At 38.4% G+C, this 15,836-nt stretch overlaps 1 protein-coding gene across 1 annotated transcript in view; it reads left to right on the top strand.

Moving 5' to 3' along the window:
* QRICH1 (glutamine rich 1) overlaps positions 1 to 15,836 on the top strand; it is a 72,353-nt gene that overhangs the window by 21,017 nt on the left and 35,500 nt on the right. Inside the window, exon 3 of the mRNA XM_043979935.1 lies at positions 273 to 602. Coding sequence (XP_043835870.1) covers positions 294 to 602 — 309 coding nt within the window. The 5' untranslated portion in view covers positions 273 to 293. The remainder of the gene's footprint in view (positions 1 to 272; positions 603 to 15,836) is intronic.

Below are 15,836 nucleotides of genomic sequence, written 5' to 3'. Positions count from 1 at the left end.
TCTCTGTATTTCCCATCATTGTGAGGAAAACTAGCTAAACAGGAGCATATACAAGTTGATTTCAGCATAGAAGTAATGTGGTTTAAGAGAAACATATTACTATATAAACTTGTATGGAAAAATCTTCGCCCAAGATTCTAGGTATATCCAGCTGTCTTACAAAAAGTCTTTTCCATTATGAAGATTGCTAATAATTCTGCTCTTATCAAAATCTTTTAAAAAAGAGAGAGAAAAGAAATGAACTGTGCCTTCTCTTTATTCTTTATCTATAGGAATCCTAAAGACTTTACAATATGAATAATTCTTTGGAAAACACCATTTCCTTTGAAGAATACATCCGAGTGAAAGCACGATCAATCCCACAACACAGAATGAAGGAGTTCCTGGACTCCTTAGCATCCAAGGGACCTGAAGCACTTCAGGAGTTCCAACAAACGGCTACTACTACTATGGTGTACCAACAGGGTGGAAATTGCATTTACACAGATAGCACCGAAGTGGCTGGGTCTTTACTTGAACTTGCCTGTCCTGTAACCACCAGTGTTCAGCAGCAGACCCAGCAAGAACAACAGATCCAGGTCCAACAGCCACAGCAGGTTCAGGTAAAGAGGAAATATTAGATTATTAGTAGTGATAAGTTACTATTCCATGTTATATGAAATTTATTTTGGTCATCTGCTTATGATTTTGACCTTGTGACTTATTTTATAGTTAAAAACACTATATTCAGGGGGCAGCTAGATGGTGCAGTGGTTAAAGTGCTGGCCCTGGATTCAGGAGTACCTGAGTTCAAATCTAGCCTCAGACACTTGACACTTACTAGCTGTGTGACCCTGGGCAAGTCACTTAACCCCCGTTGCCCCGCAAAAAAAAAAAAACCAACAAAAAAACACTATATTCAGAATTTGGTGTATTATGTTTCCATTGGATAGAATTATTAGTATTTAGTACCATAGTTCCTGCCATTAGGTGGTTTGAAAAGCACAGCTACAATGGCTGTTAACTGAAAGAACCCCATAAATCACACATGCTGGGGCAGCTAGGTGGCACAGGGGATAAAGCACTGACCTTGGATTCAGGAGGATCTGAGTTCAAATCCAGCCTCAGACACTTGACACTTAACTAGCTGTGTGACCCTGGGCAAGTCACTTAACCCCAATTGCCTCACCAAAAACAAAAAAAAAACAAAGGACAGACAACAACAACGTACATGCATACATAAATATATAAATAAAATCACACATGCCAACTCAGAGCTAGATGGAACCATAGTGAAATTATCTAGTTCAACTCATTATACCTTACTAGGAATCCATTACATAATATCACTGGCACATCTTCCCAGGTGGTATGTAATGGAAAAGCCTGTATTCTTCCCTCCATCCTCTTTTTACCCCCAAACCCCCTTCCCCACCAGCTGTGGGGTCATCCAGAAAGGATTACCAACACCTGCCTTTGCAGGATTGGGACTCTGTCCTGAGTTTTGAGACTGCTTTTGGGAGAGATTACATTGAAGCTATGTTGGTTTAGCTTCATTGAACATGCAGAAAGGATTTAGGATTTTGATTTTCCATGACAGCAATTTGTCGGTTAGGTGGCGTAGTGGAGAGAGTGCCATGCCTGGAGTCTGGAAATCTCATCTTTCTGAGGTCTAATCTGGTTTCAGACACTTACTAGCTGGGTGATCCTGGGCAAGGCACTTTACCCTGTTTGCTTCAGTTTCTTCATCTGTAAAATAAGCTGCATAAGGAAATGCAAACCACTGCAGTATCTTTGCCAGGAAAACCCCAAAAAGGGGTCCTGAAGAGTTGGACATGACTGATCAACAGCAACAATTGGACCTTCCCAGGCATATGTCAGATAGTAACAGGTTGTGTCTTCCCACCCCTCTTTTCTTTCATCCTTGTTCTCACTCTGACCAGTCATGACCAGTGTTGAACTATCTATAGACAGCCAGGAGGTTCCCAGAAAGCTTTGAGGCATAGGACCCTTCTCTCTCCCCCCACCCCCTCCCAATTCCTATTTCTAATGATTGAGAATTCTATACAAAGGCAACTCATTCCACTTTTTTATGGTTTGATTAAGAAGAAACTGGGTATCCTATAGTTCTGGTATAATAGAATAATAGAACTAAGTGTTGAGCTTTAGGTTATATATGAGACATGTATAGATAGTCTAAGAGCTTTAGTATGTTTACCTTTTATAAAAATTAGATATTTTAATAGTATTTTCCCCCAGTTACATGTAAAGAAAGTTTTCAACATTCAGTTTTGTAAGATTTAGAGTTCTAGATCTCTTCCCACCCCCCCCCCCCCACGCCAGGAAGCAATCTGAGATAGACCTAGTAGTGATATTACTGGGTCATAGGGTATTCACAGCTTTATAGCCTTTAGGGCATAGTTTCAAATTGCTCTCCAGAATGTTTGGATCATTTCACAACTCCACCAACAAAATGCATTAATGTTCCAATTTTCCCACATCTTCTCCAACATTTATCATTTTCTTTTTTGTCATATTAGCCAATATGATAGGTGTGAGGTGGTACCTCAGAGTAGTTTTAATTTGCACTTCTCTAATCAGTAGTGATTGAGGACATTTTTTCATATGGCTATAGATAGCTTTAATTTCTTCATCTAAAAGCTGATTATTTATATCCATTACCAACTGGGGAATGACTTGTTTTTTTATAAATTTCCTTCAGTTCTCTGTATATTTTAGAAATGAGGCCTTTGGGGGCGGCTAGGTGGCGCAGTGGATAAAGCACTGGCCCTGGACTCAGGAGTACCTGAGTTCAAATCCGGCCTCAGGCACTTGACACTTACCAGCTATGTGACCCTGGGCAAGTCACTTAACCCCCATTGTCCCGCAAAAAACAAACAAAAAAAAGAAATGAAGCCTTTACCAAAAACACTGAATTGTTTCCCAGCTTTCTGCTTTGTAATGGTTTAGGGTTGTTTTGTTGTTGGTTTTTGGTGGGGCAGTGAAGGTTAAGTGACTTGCCCAGGGTCACACAGCTAGTAAGTGTCAAGTGTCTGAGGTCACATTTGAACTCAGGCCCTCCTGAAATCCAGGGCTGGTGCTTTATCCACTTCGCCACCTAGCTGCCCCCTCTGCTTTGCTTTTAATCTTGGATTGCATTGGTTTTGTTTGTGCAAAAACAATTTAATGTAATCAAAATGATCCATTTTGCACTTAATAATGTTCTCTATCTCATTTTTGGTCATAAATTCTTCCCCTCTCCATAGATCTGACAGGTAAACTATTCCTTCGTCTTCTAATTTGCCTGTGGTAACACCCTTTATGTCTAAATCATGTACCCATCTTGACTTCACTTTGGTATATGGTGTAAGACACTGGCCTATGCCTAGTTTCTGCCAGTATGTTTACCTCTTAACCTTTCATACTGAACAATATATTGAGGGAACATGTGAGTCAACACTAAAGTTTAGGTTTTAAATGTAGAAACTGTATTAGTTTAGAGAGACAATTTTAAAGGTCTTGATTGTGTAGTTCCAAAAATTGTATCTTCCCTATATTCTCAGTTTTTTTACATTTACTGTTTTGAGGCCTTCCATGTATGAACTTACTGCTCACCTCTTAGAAAAATGTGAGGTGGCAATATCATTATATTAAAAAAAAATAAATAGAAATACACTTTTGCTGAGAAATAGGAAAATATTTTCCTCTTGATGTATCTTCTTATATGAAACCTGCTCTCCTAGCTAAATATGGAACTTCTTCCCTAGTTACTGCCCCTTTCTATTCTAACTCAGGTGTCTGGAGCTGTTTTTTCTCCCTTTTCCTCTGAAGTTAGGGGAGGAGAAATACAAGACAGTGGAGTAATGGAGAAATGAAAGTGAAAGGGCAGATAGTTCTAGTTACTCCATAGTGAAAAGCCAGTGCAATAGTCGCTGCCTATCTGGGGATGATTCTATTTATTTCTCCTTATTATGATGCTCAGTAAATTTCATTTGGATATAGGTGTCAGCTTTCAAAGATGGAAAAAAAAAAACAGAAGAAATAAAGAAGGTAGCAACTTATTACCTGTTCTAACTTTAGATCAAGACCCAACTTAGGTTACTGAGGTTCTTTAAAAGGTTTTGGGGGCAGCTAGGTGGCGCAGTGGATAAAGCACCAGCCCTGGATTCAGGAGGACCTGAGTTCAAATCCAACCTCAGACACTTGACGCTTACTAGCTGTGTGACCCTGGGCAAGTCACTTAACCTTCATTGCCCCACCAAAAAAAAAAAAAGGTTTTGAACAGTATCTCTTGGAAGGGCTCAAAGAGGAAGGAGCTGAGTAAATCTCACTAGACTACTTCCTCAGTTATATATGGGATAAACGGAAACCCTAATGGCCAGTGACCCCACTTTTGTGTTATATGGAACCCAAGGCCTAGTATGACTGAAGCTAAGATGTGTGAGGGGTCCTCAATGCTATAAACATTTTCTTTTAGCTTCATCATTGTAATAAAACTTATGACCAGGAAAAATAAATTGCATTTTTATACATTTTGAATAAGGTCGTTTTGATGAAAATAGAAGTCAGGATGAAATTTCTAGGCACCATGGTGACCTAGCACCTGAGATTTGTTGAGCCCTGCCTTAGAGAGCTAGAAGGTAGATACAGGGCTTGTGTGTGCCAGTCCATGGAGCATCTGCCTATGCATCTTTGAAATATCTTCTAAGTGGGGGCAGCTAGGTGGTGCAGTGGATAAAGCACCAGCCCTGGATTCAGGAGGACCTGAGTTCAAATCCAGCCTCAGACACTTGATACTTACCAGCTGTGTGACCTTGGGCAAGTCACTTAACCCTCATTGCCCTGCCCTAAAAAAAAAGAAAGAAAGAAATATCGTCTAAGTGATTCTGAGGGCTACGATTTGGATTTAATTTTTTTTTTTTTGAATTCAAGGTTGTTATTCAAGATGCCCATTTTGTTGCCTATTTCTGGTGTGCCCTTATGTATGCTGATTTTAAAAAAGAAATAAACACGTTTTTGGAAGTCCATCAGGAGTCTATTTACATCCAGAAATTTGGACCTTAGAGGCAAAGAAGAAATATCTCATTATATGGGAAAGATTAAGCCCAATAACATAGCCTCCTTAATGATATTAACTCTCATATAATGCCTCAGTACAAACTTTTTAATACCCATTTTAGAGATGAGAAGACTGAGCCCAAAGCCAGTGAAGTGACTGGCCCATGGTCATACAGTTAGTAGGTGTTAGAGCCAGAATTTGAACTTGTGGTTGAAGTAGATCTAGACTGGCCTAGAATGACTTAGAAGAGTCATCAATCTGAGGACCATAGTGAAGGGATTGTTTCTGGGCCTTAAGAAGGGCTCTGGGGGCAGCTAGATGGCACAGTGGATAGAGCACCAGCCCTGGAGTCAGGAGTACCTGAGTTCAAATCCGGCCTCAGACACTTAACACTTACTAGCTGTGTGACCCTGGGCAAGTCACTTAACCCCAATTGCCTCACTAAAAAAAAAAAAAAAAAAAGAAGGGCTCTAGAGTAGTCTTTGCAGGGACTAAGAGGCTGTTTAAGTCTGCATTTTCCTCTGATCACCCAGAGTTACTGAACAGTGATTAGAACCCTCAGGATGATAGAACAAAGCTATGGCTAGATAATATTCCCCATCCTGCCCCTCCTTTCAGGAACTACATTAAGTGCTTAGTTTGCTGCATTCAATACCCAGTTTAAAATTATGAAATATATAAATTGTAGGCACAATCTGCTAGTTATATTGAATGTATATTGCAATGCCATTTGTCTGTCCCTTTGCTCCCCAGCAGATCTGTCCTGATTTGTGACTCTGGCTTCATGAATAAACATTAGGCTGACTTTGTATACATGGTACTTCTCTAGTACTACTGTTATACTCTTTAGCACTTTAGCTCTTTTGTGTCTGTTTCTCAGTTCCCTGTTCAAAATTTTGTTTCTGTTGATCTTTTTTTTTTTTTTTTTTGGTGAGGCAATTGGGGTTAAGTGACTTGCCCAGGGTCACACAGCTAGTAAGTGTCAATGTTCTGAGGCCGGATTTGAATTCAGGTTCTCCTGACTCCAGGGCCAGTGCTCTATCCATTGAGCCACCTAGCTGCCCCTCCATTGATTTTTACCCTGCATTGAAAGAAGCATTTAGATAAATATTTGGGAGAAGCCTGACCATATTGGTTGAAATAATTTTTTTTATTCCCCTGAACATGAATACATAATTAGTTCAGTAGGTGACATTTACTGGGTTTTGATTGGTTATGTATTTTATTCTGTTTCTAAAACTAGCAAAAGCCAGTTAAAATTGTTGTACGTGTAAGATGCAAAAAACAAACACTTCGGCTGGACCTTACAAATCCAAGTGAGTTTTGAACCATTTCCGAGTACCTATTTTGGCGTCTGTGCTTATTTCACTGATGCTGTTATTACTCAAGGGGCTTTCAAAATGTCCACTTATGGAATTAACTTCACAGCCTACCTTTGAAAATCATTTTGGTTTTTGGAAACAACAACTTGAAATAAGTTAGGGCTAAGTCTAGTAAATTAAATGGGTAGTCGACCTGGGAAATAGTTTTTAGTAAAAAATGAGGTGCGACATTAGTTAGTGCAGACTTTCTCCTCATTTTATAGGTCTGAAAATGAGTTTCAAAGAAGGAAAATAACTTGCTCATGGTTACAAGGGTTGCAGGCAAAATTCAAATCAATGACTTTCAACTCTATCTAAGTTTAGACTTCTTTCTTCTATTGCAATTGCTTTTCCTAGACTTTTGTAGGAGAATCTGGAAACCTAATCACATCATATAACATTATTTTAGCAAGAAAACAATTTTAATTTCCAAATAACTGACTTAAAATGTTTTTGGTTTTTGGTTTTTGCGGGGCAATGGGGGTTAAGTGACTTGCCCAGGGTCACACAGCTAGTAAGTGTCAAGTGTCTGAGGCCAGATTTGAACTCAGGTCCTCCTGAATCCAGGGCCGGTGCTTTATCCACTGCGCCACCTAGCTGCCCCTCTGTTTTTGTTTTTGTTTTTTTTGTTTTTTAAAATGAACTTTGAAACAGCCTACTTACAAGTTGGGTATCTTGTGTACTTATAGGTATTAGAAGGGGTACCAGGACAGTGATTCATAATTGCTGTCATGAATTAAATGTTTTAGATTATTTCTCCTCCCCACTCTTCTATAATCCATAAGAGAACAACTTTCTAGGTTAATTTGTTTTTCAATTTCTATGTTTAGCGCATATTTTAATATTTGTACAGTGTCGTTTCCTTGATATGGATTTAATAAATGTTTGTTGATGGTAGCAGTTTGATAAACACATTTTTGAATGTTTAGTATCCTATGATTTCTACATTTTTATGAGCCATTTGTAAATAGTGCCTTGAACTCTATTCCTGTGCTAAGAAAAGGTGAATTCCTGGTGTTCTCTAGTGACCTCTTCTGGCTAACGGAGCAGCCTTCATCTCCTTTCTCACTAGAGCCAGAGCCTTTGGACAAGTTCCAGTTGCAACAGAGAATCTTTTCTCATTCCTTTTCCTGTACAAATAAGAAAGTAACCCAGAGGAAGTATTGCTGTACAAGGAATGGTTTGGGGATCTTGAGAAACCAAGTCCATGTCTACACAAAAGTCTCCTTCATTTAAGGTTTGGGTGACAAAATAATCAGGAATTATTGTTTTGTAGTTGTTTTTACCCAATCTCCTTTATTCTTTGCCAGCTTGGAACCTATGAGGAATCCCTCACCTTATGCTTTAAGGCATTCCTTGAAATTGGTTTTCATGAGTGGGTGGACTTAGTTCTTGCTTCATGAAGTAAAAGTAGTGAGCATGTATCAGCCAAAGAGAAAAAAAGAATTTCAAGAATGGTGGGTATGAACTGTTTGAGACCTTAACACTAAGAGAGTAAATGCTACGAAGTGTGGGTTATGTTGCTCCAGTCTTTCTGTCAGAGGTTTTGGTTTTGGAGTGAGAATTTCTCCTTATTTTGATGCTCAATAAATTTCATTTGGATATAGGTGTCAGCTTTCGAAGATGGAAAAAAAAAAAACCAGAAGAAATAAAGAAGGTAGCAACTTATTACCTGTTCTAACCTTAGATCAAGACCCAACTTAGGTCACTGAGGTTCTTTTTTTTTTTTTTTTAAGTGAGGCAATTGGGGTTAAGTGACTTGCCCAGGGTCACACAGCTAGTAAGTGTTAAGTGTCTGAGGCCGGATTTGAATTCAGGTACTCCTGACTTCAGGGCCAGTGCTCTATCCACTGCGCCACCTAGCTGCCCCACTGAGGTTCTTTAAAAGGTTTTGGGGACAGCTAGGTGGCACAGAAATTTTAGCAGAAATCCATTTCCTTTTCTTTTCTTTCTTTGTTGTTGTTGTTGTTTCAAAGAGGCAATTGGGGTTAAGTGACTTGCCCAAGGTCACACAGCTAGTTAAGTGTCAAGTGTCTGAGTCCGGATTTGAACTCAGGTTCTCCTGAATCCAGGGCCGGTGCTCTATCCACTGCTCCACCTAGCTGCCCCCTCTTTTTTTTTTTTTTTTAAATTTTGCGGGCCAGTGAGGTTTAAGTGACTTGCCCAGGGTCACACAGCTAGTAAGTGTCAAGTGTCTGAGGCCAGATTTGAACTCAGGTCCTCCTGAATCCAGGGCCAGTACTCTATCCACTGTGTCACCTAGCTGCCCCCTTCCTTACTTTTCCTATGAATAAATAAATTGGCTACTACAGATCTTAAAAAGACTGGCACACAAAAGGGAATCTAAAGTAATCTTATCCTTGAAGTCCTTTCTAGTTCATATACATAAAGTACTTTAAGATTTACAGGGCAGCTAGAGGGCACAGTGGATAGAGCACTGGCCCTGGAGTCAGGAGGACCTGAGTTCAAATTTGGCCTCAGACACTTAACACTTACTAGCTGTGGGACCCTGGGCAAGTCACTTAACCCCAATTGCCTCACTTAAAAAAAAGATTTACTAAGTAAGGTAAATAACATAAATAGTAATATTTCCACTTTAAAGTTGAGGAAAGTGAGCCATGGAGAGATATTAGATGACTTATTCAGGGTTGTGCAGATCTAGACACCACACTAGAGGATTATTGTGTGCACAGAAATGTAGCAGAATAGCAAAATGAGGGCAGGGTAAAAGTTTCTCTCTTTAGTTTTATTTGTTTGTTTTTTTGTGGGGCAATGAGGGTTAAGTGACTTGCCCAGGATCATACAGCTAGTAAGTGTCAAGTGTCTGAGGCCGTATTTGAACTCAGGTCCTCCTGAATCCAGGGCCAGTGCATTATCCACTGCACCACCTAGCTGCCCCCAGGGTAAAAGTTTCTTAGAGGAAAGGATGCAGGGTTGAAAGCGTTTATCTAATCCAGTCTGTAATTTTACCAAGAGGGAGACTGAGGACACTCAAGGAAGGAAGGAGACTTGCCCAACCAAAAGGTTACCAGTGTTGATTTATACCCATGTCTTCTGACTTTTAATGTTCTTTCGGCTATCGAAGGCTGCCTTCTCCAAAGGGATGAGTTCATAGGTATAGCACTCAAGATCCTGAGCTCTTGCTGCTGCATTTCTTACTGCTGTTTATTTTCACTCTACTAGGACAGAACAGGAAAAGCTGATTTTTAAAAATTCTCTTCTGGGAATGAGAACTTGATTCCATCTTTCCTCTACTTTCAGAGAGCTGAGAATATTGGCATATCCTGCCTAACATCAATGATTGGTTTCTTGAAAACATGATGCAAAATAATGTTATAGGGGGTGGTTAGACTTTATAAAGGCTGAGTGATGTTATGATAGTGAGTTTTAGTTATTATTTTTATTGTTATTCAGTTGTTTTCAGTTGTGTCCAACTCTTCCTGACCCCTTTTGGGGTTCTCTTGGCAAAGATACTGGAGCGGTTTGCCATTTCCTTGTCCAACTCATTTTACAGATGAGGAAACTGGGGCAAATAGGGTTATGTGCTGTAACAATTGGAATGACACCACCTGCTGGATACTTACTGTAGAAGAGTTCTGCCCATGAAGTGAAGGTCTTTGAGGGCAAGACCAGGAGTCTTTTCTTTGGCGGGAGGAAGTGACGCGGACTAGTAGGAGGAAGGAAGAGACTGGCGCTGACTCTGGGGCTCTTTCCTGAGGACACTGGCGGAGAAGGGAGCTAGAAATGTGCTCTCCCTTTAATAGATAGGAATCTAGGCCTTTCTCTCTCTCTTTACCAAATTCTTATTCTCCTTAATAAATGCTTAAAAGTCTAACTCTTGCTAAAGCTTGTAATTGATTGGCGACCACTCATTAGATATTTTAGACAGTTTAGCTAGAATTTTAGCCCTTAACAGAGCGTTGCCCAGGGTCACACAGCTAGTAGGTGTCTAAGGCTGGATTTGAATGCAGATATTCCTGACTCCAAGCTCACCAAACTCAGCCATTCAGTATAGGGATTCAGCTGTACAGTATACAGTATTTTTTATTTATTTATTTATTTTTTGCAGGGCAATTGGGGTTAAGTGACTTGCCCAGGGTCACATAGCTAGTAAGTGTCTGAGGCCAGATTTGAACTCAGGTACTCCTGAATCCAGAACTGGTGCTCTATCCACTGTGCCATCTAGCTTCCCCAGTATACAGTATTTTTGAAGGGAAAAAAAAAGAAGAAAATAAAAATAGCTCGTTCTTTTCAATGAAGAATTAAATTTTTTTTTTTAAAGAGGAAGAAGGGTGGAGTCAGCAAAATTGACAAATCCATAGCAGAAAAATCTGACATTATATTTAGTATTCTATACCAATAGACATCTCTCTCCCCCCATACACACATTTCTTCAGAGGAGTCAGGGGAAACTTCTTCTTATATCTTCTTTGGGACTATGGTTCTTTATAATTCTGTAACAGTCACCTTTTTTAAAAGTATTTTTTAATTGATAATTTTGATTTTTATATCACCAGAATTTCTCCATGTCTTTTTCTCTTTCCTCACTCAGGGAGCCATTCTGAATAACAAAGGGTTATTTTTTTTTTCAAAGAAATATATTTTTAAAGATAAAGAAGATTTTAAAAATCCTCAACTGATTATGACATTGAAAGTCTGAAAATAAATTCAGTGCTCAACACTTGCGAACCTCCCACCTCTGCAAAGGACTGAGATAAGGGAGTATCTTCTCATGTCTTTACTCTTCCATTGACCTGTAGGACTGGGATTGTCTTTTACCTCCTTTTTTTTTTTCCCCTTTTTTAGTGAGGCAGTTGGGGTTAAGTGACTTGCCCAGGGTCCCACAGCTAGTAAGTGTTAAGTGTCTGAGGCCAGATTTGAACTCAGGTACTCCTGACTCCAGGGCCTGTGCTCTATCCACTGTGCCACCTAGCTGCCCCTCTTTTACCTCTTTTTGCATATCCAGCATTTAGCACAGTGACTGGCACACAGTATGCACTTAACAAGTGCCTCTTGACATAAACTGAGTTGGGGCCGTGCTGATTCTTAGTGATTTTGCAACTTTCACTTTCAGTTGTTTTATAGTTCTTTTCATTTTCATTGTTGTGGTTATGCATATTGTTTTCTTGGTTCTGCTTACTTTGTATCAGTTCATATAGGTCTATATTTCTTTGTATTCTTTATTTTTTACAGCATAATAACATTCTATTCCATTCATGTATTATTAATTTAGTCTTTGTTTAGTTATTTCCTAGTGGGCATGCACTTTGTTTCCAATTCTTTGCTACCACAAAAAAAGTGATGCAAATGGGAACTTTTAAAAATTAAATTGTTTGTTTTTTTAAATGACACAGATTCAATTTGGAATTATGCCCAAAGGGCTGTAAAACTCTGCATACTCTTTAATCTAGCAATACCTCTGCTAGGTTTATATCCCAAAGACATCCCTGCAAAAGGTAAAAGACCTATTTGTACAAAAATTGCAACTCTGTTTGTGGTTGCTAAGAGTTTGAAATCAAAGAAATGCCCATAAACTGGGGAATGGCTAGTCAAGCTGTCGTATATGATGGTGATGGAATATCATTGTGCTATAAGAAATGACAAGTAGGATGATTTCAGAAAGGCCTGGAAAGACTTACATAAATTGATTATAGTGAAGTGAGCAGAACCAAGACAACATTGTGCACAGAGACAGTAATATTGTTTGATGAAGAACTGTGAACGACTTGAATATTCTCTGCCATACAATGATCTGAGACAATCCTAAAGGACTAATGATGAAGCATACTATCCACCTCCAAAGATGAACTGGTATTGATGGAACACAGACTGAAGCATGCTATTTTTCACTTTCTTTTCTTTTATTCATTTTCTTATACAAAATGACTGATATGGTAATGTTTTACATAATTGCAAATATATAACCTATATCTGATTGTTTACTGCCTCAGGGAGGGGGTAGGGGAAGGATGGAAGGAGGGATAAGATTTAGAATTCAAAACTGTAAAGTCAAAGTAAATTCAGGCACTGACCATATCCAAAAAAAAAATACATACACACACACTCTCTCTCTCTCTCTCTCTCTCTCTCCCCCTCTCCCCCTCCCTCCCTCCCTCTCTCTTCATCTCTGATGGGAGGTGAGTAGCATGTTTCTGATCTCTGGAATCATATTTGGTCATTAAATATTTTAAAGCCATTTGTCTTCACAGTATTATTTTTATTATATAAATTGTTCTTCTAATGGGGGTTACTTTGCATAAGTTCATACAAGTGTTTTCCAGGCTTTATCTGAAGCCATCCATATAAGGAGTCTATGTTATAAAATGGACATTTTAGACACTATTTGCACAAGGTTTTCAAAGATGTTTCTACTCATTCACAGCTCTACCAACAGTACTCTAGTGTATCTATCCCATAATTCATACAATGTTGATCATTCTCATTTTTTGTTATCTTTGCCAATTATCATGGTATGAGGTGAAAACTCAGGGTTGTTCTGTCTGCATTTTTCTTCATTATTAGTAATTTGGGACAGTTTACAATTCTTTTGAATATTATTAATATCCTTTGATCACTTGTCTATTTGAATGTCTTTTGAACTTACTCTTGGCAAGTTATCTATAATTCTGTCTGTGTATATGAGCATGTATGTTTGTACACAAAAAATCCCTTGTCTGAGAAATTTGATACAAATATTTTAAAATTAAGGCACGTGACAGAGGAAGCATCTTCATTCAGTGGTTTTTATTGCTTTCCCTGACACTTATTAAGTGAAGTTCCTAAGCATAAAATATCTACTAGAATTGAGGCACAATCTTTAAAAAAATTATTCTGTTAACCTTGATAGCAGAAAATACTCTTAATTTCTATTCCCTTGGCTAGCCACATTAGGGACACAAATCATTATATTGCAGGTGGATTTGCTTATCTCTATAGTGAGGTTCAGAATTTTCCCAATTGAGAGTTCATCTTAGTAATTTTACTGATCTATTTTTACTTATATCAACATGATGCTCACATCCATTTTACTGTTGAAAAATCACTCCTCAGAATGAGTCAGTGAAGCTATGAAGCCAATGAGCTGAGATTTTAAAAACAGAGCTGGCTGGTAAGGGAGGAACATAAAAAATTGATTTTTGTTTTTAACTCTAATAATTTCTACTGATTGTTGCCTTTGATAATCTTTGCATGCTTTTATTTCCCTGGTATAAAAAATGAAGCAATATATTTTACTCCTAGATATTCTCCTGTTACCAAAAACAGACTTTAAAAAAAAAAAACATTTTTACTTAAAGTTTTGAGTTTCAAATTCTATCCCTCTCTCCGCTCCCCACTCCCTGAGGCGGTAAGCAATCAGATATGGGTTATACATGTGCAGTTACATAAAACATTTCCATTTTAGCCATTTTGTATAAGGAGACTCCAATGAAAGAAAGAAAGTGAAAAACAGCATGCTTCAGTCAGTATTCGGTTAATACCAGTTCTTTCTCTGGAGATGGATAGTATGCTTCATCATTAGTCCTTTAGAATTGTCTTGGATCACTGTATTGCTGAAAATAGCTAGGTCATTCACAGTTCTTCGTCTAACAATATTGTTACTGTGTACAGTGTTCTCTAGATTCTGTTCACTTCACTATACATCAGAATCATCCTGTGTGTCCTTTCTTATAGCACAGTAATATTCCATTGCAATCATATACCACAACTTGTTTAGCCATTCCCCAATTGATGGGCATTCCTTTGATTTCTAGTTCTTAACCACCACGAAAAGAGCTGCTATAAATATTTTTAATACATGGACTTTTTAAAAATAATATTTTATTTTATTTTTTTCCAATTACATGTAAAGATAGTTTTGTTTGTTTGTTTTTGTGGGGCTATGGGTGTTAAGTGACTTGCCCAGGGTCACACAGCTAGTAAGTGTCAAGTGTCTGAGGCTGAATTTGAACTCGGGTACTCCTGAATCCAGGGCCAGTGCTTTATCCACTGTGCCACCTAGCTGCCCCTAAAGATAGTTTTTAACATTATTATTTTTTTTAATTTTGAGTTCCAAATTTTTCTCCCACACTCCCTTTCCTCCTCCCTCCCAAAACCACCAAGCAATCTGATTATATAGGTTATACACAATCATGTTAGAGATTGAGAGAGAAGAAAAAAAACACAAGAAAGAAGAAACAAACAACAACAACAAAAGTGAAAATAGTATGCTTCAATATACATTCAAATGCCATACTTCTTTTTCTAGATGTGGAGAGCGTTTTCCATCATGAGTCTTTTGGCATTGTCTTGGGTCATACTGCTGAGAAGAGCTAAGTCTATCACAGTTGATCATCACACAGTATTACTGATACTGTGTACAATGTTCTCTTCTGCTCATTTCACTCAGCATTTGTTCGAACACACAGACTTTTTTTTTTTTAATTTGGTGAGGCAATTGGGGTTAAGTCACTTGCCCAGGGTCACACAGTTAGTAAGTGTTAAGTGTCGAATACACACAGACTCTTAAAAAGCTCTTTTACCCTCCCCAAATCCTACCTGTCCCTTTGACTAATTCTTTCTTCTTTGCAGTATTAACCATACTTAGACATCTTCATAGAGGCTTTTTGAGTATGCACCATCCAAATAAGGGTTTTTTTTTTGTTCTTTTGGTTTTTTTACCAAGAAAAGTTTATTGCATAAAGTAGAAAACTATAACATTTTTAGTATTTGATGCCCATAATGCAATGACCTAATGCGAAATATTAGATTTTTGGTTTTGCTTCATAAATTGTTCCTCTAGGGGAAGCTAGGTGGTGCAGTGGATAAAGCACCTGCTTTGGATTCAGGAGGACCTGAGTTCAAATTTGGCCTCAGACACTTGACACTTAACTAGCTGTGTGACCCCGAACAAGTCACTTAACCCTCATTGCCCCACAAAAAAAACCAAACCCAACAACTAAAAATGAATGAATGAATAGTTCCTCTAAGCAAATTCTGTAGTTATAAGCCCAGTGTTGTAGCAGCTACGCAGGAAGCTTCTCCAAAGAAAAAATTTCAGTGTAGTCTCTGCAGTATTTTCTGGTACAATATTATCAGTTTGCTTTGGTCCCCCATTTGATAAATGGAAGTTTGTTACCTTTGTTATATAGAAGAAACTTTTCCCCCCTTTACTTGGTTGATGATGAAGATGATAGCAGCTAACATATAGCACCTACTATGTATAGTGTGAACATGTGCTGAGCACTTTACAATCATTATCTTATTTGACCCTTGAAACAACCCTCCCAGGAGGTAGTACTATTTTTTCCTTCCTCATTTTGTAAATGAGAAAACTGAGGCAAACTGGGGTTGAAGGGACTTGTCCAGGTTCATATAGCTAGTAAATGTCTAAGGCTGGATTTGAACTCAGTTCTTTGTGACCCTAAGCCTTGCAGTCTATTCATTGTATCACCTAGCTA

The sequence above is a fragment of the Dromiciops gliroides genome, chromosome 1, assembly GCF_019393635.1.
Source record: "Dromiciops gliroides isolate mDroGli1 chromosome 1, mDroGli1.pri, whole genome shotgun sequence".
NCBI classification, from domain to species: Eukaryota; Metazoa; Chordata; class Mammalia; order Microbiotheria; family Microbiotheriidae; genus Dromiciops; species Dromiciops gliroides.
Note: the sequence above shows the minus strand (reverse complement) of the source record. Positions and strands in the feature narration are given on the sequence as shown.